The following is a 5,954-nucleotide window of genomic DNA, read 5'->3' on the forward strand; positions in this document are numbered from 1 at the left end:
ATGTATTACGAATAAACAGTTGATGGACGCTGTTACTATGGCGATGACGCTAGACGTGACCCTGTATGATGAATTCTGACCCTGCTACAGAATTCATTTCCTCTCATATAATGAGATATTTGTAATTGCTTATGATTGGTTGTAACTATTTGAACACGATATGTGGTTCTTAATGGGAAGTTTTAAAAAAAAGAAAACGAAAGAAAAAACATACCCCAGCAGCAGCATTATCTGATCTCCCATGATGCATCGCTTTATTTTGTCTCGTATCTCAGGGAGATGAGGGAGAACGGACACAGCCGCCCTCTCTACCCAACCGATCGAGGCGCTGTTGACAGCGTCGGCGACATGCGTAGCACAGCAGGACGGACTTAGCCGGTGTGGAACCAACCTATTCTGCAACAACGTTAAGGGCATTTGCAAAGTATTCGACGGCCTTTTTTTTCTTCTTTTTTTAACAGCGGTAAGTTAGCTGTCGGGCACGGCGAGGTGCTACTGTAGCATCGTTAGCTATCAAGCTAACTGTGGTTGACATTGGACAGCTCCTCCTCTCCCACTGCGATAACACGATACCGTTACTCAGTGCGTTAGCTGAAGTTAGCTTCGCTCCTCGGTGCTTAATTGAATGCCTAACGTATGATGAGTGATGGCATCCCTGCGTAAAAGGTGTAAGCGATCGGGGTGGACCATGTCCATGTTGAAGACGGTAAAAAAAAAACCAAAACAAAACAAACTGGGTAAATAATGCGTGAAACGACGATCGCAAGGCCCCTTTGTTTACGAAAACACTTCATTTGAAAAGACCAAGAATGCACTCCTCCGAGTGATCTTTGTGGTTTGAGTTTGCCGGTGACAGTTTGAAGTGATGTTAAACGCAGCGATTGCCAATTCCTGTGATGTCGGGTTGATGTGAGGAGTGCACATGGGGTGCTGTCCGCAATGCAGGTGCTGAAATTAAAGTGCCTTGTAAAGTATCAAGCCATTCCGACGCCATGCAGTTCCCCGTATTTCAACAACTGTCGTCACTTATTGATAAATCTCAAATGATTTACTTTAAGTATGCTATTATTACTCACCTAGGTCAGGTTAGTTTAAACAACACACTACCTTATTGTCATAATTATAATTATCATCGTCATCATCATTATCATCATTATCATCATCATCATCGTCGTCGTCGTTGTTGGTATTGTTATTAATGTTATTATCATTAATACGATCATGTTATACGTTTCCATATCCTACGTCACGGGGGTTTATGAGCAGTAAGGTAACGGTTATGACTAACATAGCATTTAAATGTGTGGTGCTGCAAATGACAAAACACAAAATTGGACAGGAAATCCATTGCAAAAACTTTATTCCATATGGCCAATAATTGCACATTAATGGCAGCTTTACTGTCCTCAAACAAGAATCAGCTCAAATCCAAAGATGAAGTCTGTATGATTTGCACGCAAAGAACCATCTTCTTGCATTTACTACAAGAGGAGCATTGGCTGCCAAGCTAATTCTTGTTGTCTGAGGATGGTTGCTAGTGTGTCATGCTACTGCAGTTCATCGATTATTTATATCCTTTGTATATGGAAATGCTGGCTTGTGCTTTAGGTAAACAAAGAGTTTGACAAAGCTGGAAAAGGTTTAACCCCCACTTATACAATAAGGTTAGCCATTGGAATAAGACATAGCTCCTACTATATTTACACAAGCTCTCATGTTGTGTCTGAAGGGAAAGAGTAACAGTGATTTGTGTGTCTCAAAAGTTTTGTATTTGCCTCATACTGTAAGACTGTTGCCTCGATGCCACGGCATCAATCGTGTTGATGAATTTCATTGTGGTCACGTAGTTCTAAATGGAAAACTGTTTATAAGCTGTTCTAGGAAAGTGGTAGGATGACAGATGTGCTTGTCGTGCAGGGTTTACCGGAAGGACTCAGGATTACTCATCTATTATAGATTATCTCTCTAGTGAGTATGACACATCACCAGTTGTTTTTTGCCATTATCTGGCTGTGTTGCGGTCACCCCAGATTGTCCTTTTTGTCCTTTTTCAATAAGAAAAACTCTCTTAGAAAAATTGCTTGAAATAAAGAGCATGTCATGAGATGTGCCACAGGATATATTATTCATGTTTGTGAGAAGATGATGATGTAAGAGTGAGAAACTCTGAGATGTTTTATTGAAGCTTGCTAATATATGCAGAAGGAAAGCTTTCTCTGCACTCAGGAGTGGTAGAGCGGGGATCAATGTGCTCTCAGCTCCCAGCCCAATACAGTTGTTTGGGAGAGGGTGGGGACATTGTAGCTGAGGAATGGTCCGTCTATCAGGCTTGGCTTTGGAGACAAGGGCATCCAGGGAGGGGAGGAGGGAGGAAACATGGGCGAGGCAGGAAAGAAAGGGGCCATCTGGAGCATGTCTGTCTTCATGCCACACCCTGTGTCACTGTTAAAACCAATGATTTTATTGTTGATTCTTTTTAATTCTTAATTTTTCTTCAACCATAATATGTTATGGGCACTGAAACAGAAAATACTTTTCTAGTGTGCTATAGATAAATAGGCAACATATTTCATATCTTGTTGAAAATTAGATGTTAGATGAAGGATACTGTAAAATTGGCAGTTTAATTCAGATATGATGCAGCCATGCGCACACTCATCTTTCCCTAATTTCCTAATGTATTTCCTAATACGCTCCCACACATTCACGGATGCCAGTTTACTTTGAAGGTGTCCAGGTTGCTCACTTTGATGATAAAAACAATGCCTCAGCATCAGCAATCGTTTGCCAAGTAAAGGTGAGCAACAAAAAAATTAACTTATTTATGGCCCCTCTGCCTCTCACTGCAAAAGCCTTGCTTTTGGCTTTGGCCTGGCCTGATTAATGATGGTTGCGTACACTGCTTGGCTGAATGTTAACGATGGTGCATCTCTTTCTCCAGCATGGTTCTTATCTTTATGAAGACAACAGGCTACCATTTTATCTTTTTTGGTCGGTCCTTCGTAAGGACAAATGGCCTTTAGCATACATGGATTTGATGGATTTGCCTTATAATGACTATTTGAGTCAGTCATCTAAAGCAGATTATCTCTGCCAGTAACACAGACACAGCAAAGCAGGAGCACACCCCAACCCACATGCTAATGGGGAAAGAGTGGGAATTAATGGGCAGATTTCCAGATGTGATGCCACTTGTTCATGCTCGCTCTCTCTCTCTCTCCCTCTCTCTCCCTCCCTCCTTCCCTCCCTCTCTGTATGTATGTATACATCCCCTGTTTGTTTCTTTCCATGTATAACTATCACTCATACTCTGTTGTCATTCCTCTCCACCCCTGTCTCCCCCCTCTGTGATCTGTGAATACCTGTTGAAAGGGCCAGTGAGCACAGTCAGGCATGGCATCCAATGTTACCCTGGAGAATCAGCTGCACAGTGCCCAGAAAAACCTGCTGTTCCTCCAGCAGGACCATGCCAGCACACTGAAGGGGCTACATGCAGAGATCCGTAGATTACAACAGCACTGCACAGGTGACTATGCCTTCAAGTACATCCAACTCATGTCTAAAAGCCATCAGTTAAACATTACCTCATGACACCACTGTTGTTTATGATTACAGTGGAAACTTTGTACAAAATGGCAAAGATGATGCGGTGCAATGGTCACACCTTTTTTTTGAGAATTTGAAGGTTAATGCACTCAGTCATCAGCTGCAGTCACCTGACACCACAATGATGGAAGAAAGCTGAACTGTGATAGATCTTTACCACCAGAACTAGATGTTCTGGGTCATTAAGAGTAGATAGCTAGCTAGGTCTATGAAATGCATTACACACTGTAGCCCTGTTTTCTCTCTATCCTTAGATACCCTGTCACTAAGCTGACCTGGAACTGTCACTAATCTTGTTAAGAGAGTAGCCCGCCATAAGAAAAGACCAGCACTGTTACTATTTCCCCCAAACCAGTGCTACTGTAAACTGCAGACTATGTGAGGGTGCCAGTAAACTTGCTGTAGAAACAAAATTATTAAAAACTGAACATTGCTGCAATACACACAAATCTTTATGTATCTTCACTGGAGTTGTTTGTTTACCACAACACGGTTAGCATGGAGATGTACAGAAAGACAAGATGATGCTTTCCATCAAAGCAACACAATCAGTTATGTGACTATTGTGCAATTGTTATGCAAAAGATTTTACTGTTTCAGCTAGTAATCATATGTACACAGTGCAGGCCGAAGATTGTGTGGTGCTTCTTTTGCTCCATGAATGTGTCGTCCATACAAACCAGCTGAATTGTGTTTCCACAGCAAGTGCCCTGAGGCTTTGAGTATGCCCTTTGTTAGCTAAACCTCTGCACCCTCCGATTTGATGCTGACATGTGAACCCCTCCTCTTTTCACAGACCTGACATATGAGCTGACCGTGAGAAGCTCTGATCCCTCAGGTAAGACTGTCACAGTCACCCTTCACACTTTACACACAAACATTACTTTACACTTCATGCTCACAATCAAGATTGATTAGCCTTTTATAACAGTGGCCTGTGAAAGAAATTTAATTAGTTATTGTGCAAAATCATGAATGTTTCAGTGTGATCTCTCTCTCTCTGGTTTCCTCTGGAAACCTCAGTTGGGTGACTTGGATGTGAAGTACTTTTTTCATTAGTGATTTGAGTGATACTACAATGTAGGCACCAAAATGTTATTTATTTTTCACACACTGATTTGAAAGCGGTTGATTGTGTTTCGGTAATTTGACTTAGAGTGATAGGGACATCCACCAGTTAACTTTCACTTTGATTTTTACACCTCTGGATCTTTTGTTAATGATGAACATTTTCAACCAGAAAACAATTTTGCTTGCTTATACACAGGCAGGTAAAAACATACAAAGTGGCTGAACCAAAACTGGTCAAGGCTATAATTAAATCTGCACCAGAACAGAGGGCTGTGTCTGTGCCCAGGAAGCAGAGCAGAGGGTTCTGGTCGTATCCTGGTAACGTTGTCCCACCCAGGAAGCATTATGGGACTCCCTGCTGTTCAGGGGGTTGTCATCCTTTCTCAGCTCCCAGTGCTCATTGCTGACCACTAACATGGCCCCTCCTCCCCACGTTACCATGGCTATGACATGGAGTCACAACACTGGTCTGATTCATAGTGGGATTGCTGTCTGTGCCCCATCTTGTAATCCACCCAGGCAGGCCCATCACAGGTTGCATAGTCCAACAGCAGGCTAAAACAAAAGATACTGGGTAGAAAACTGGACAGGTTGTCTCCTATCTGTTTAATTAAGTCTTAGGTTTTGATTGGCCCCTTTCCTTTGCAGTTGAAAGGGAAACATCGTCTTTCTTCCAGGGTCTTAGTAGGACATACAACTGCTGTGTTTTTGTAATATTTGTTTTTGAATGAACTATGGCTGGCACATGTCTGCATGGGCAATAATCGCAAGGCCTGCTGTCAGCGTTACTATCCGGTTAGCCTGGGACAATATAAAAACTGAGGAGCAGAAAATGATATCATGTGTCACATCACTAATGCGCAGTCTGCAACCTGCTTAGTACAGCAGGACTCAGCTGCTTTAGCTGAGGTGAATAAACAGAAACAGCCCCATCCCCCCTCCCCCCTCCCCAGGCTTGTAGGAAAGCAATAACCATATCCCTGGACAGCCACTTGCCCACAGTCCCAGCACAGGAAATGATTCCATCAGCCAAACAAGTTGGAAAACTTAGTTTATGTACAACAGTAGAAAACAGCCCTAAGCCTACCAACATAGTCAATAGGTTTAGATAGAGGTCATAATTTAGATTATATATCAGATCGATATATACCCAGTTTACAACAAAAGGTAACATTTTCAAATGAGTTCAGTTTGCCCATTAATAAACCCATTGTAATATATTTCCAGTGTAATGTATTTTTATGTTTGTATATGAATGTATTTTGATAACATTGTGA

The 5,954-nt window shown here is 42.0% G+C and overlaps 1 protein-coding gene across 1 annotated transcript in view; it reads left to right on the forward strand.

Moving 5' to 3' along the window:
* The first annotated feature begins 316 nt into the window (after nt 1-316).
* Nucleotides 317-5,954, forward strand: part of ccdc92 (coiled-coil domain containing 92) — a 7,715-nt gene continuing 2,077 nt past the window's right edge. Inside the window, exons 1-3 of the mRNA XM_056293943.1 lie at nt 317-463; nt 3,373-3,526; nt 4,403-4,444. Of these exons, the coding sequence (XP_056149918.1) occupies nt 3,394-3,526; nt 4,403-4,444 (175 nt within the window). The 5' untranslated portion in view covers nt 317-463; nt 3,373-3,393. The remainder of the gene's footprint in view (nt 464-3,372; nt 3,527-4,402; nt 4,445-5,954) is intronic.

Source organism: Lampris incognitus, chromosome 1, assembly GCF_029633865.1.
Source record: "Lampris incognitus isolate fLamInc1 chromosome 1, fLamInc1.hap2, whole genome shotgun sequence".
Lineage (NCBI taxonomy): Eukaryota > Metazoa > Chordata > Actinopteri > Lampriformes > Lampridae > Lampris > Lampris incognitus.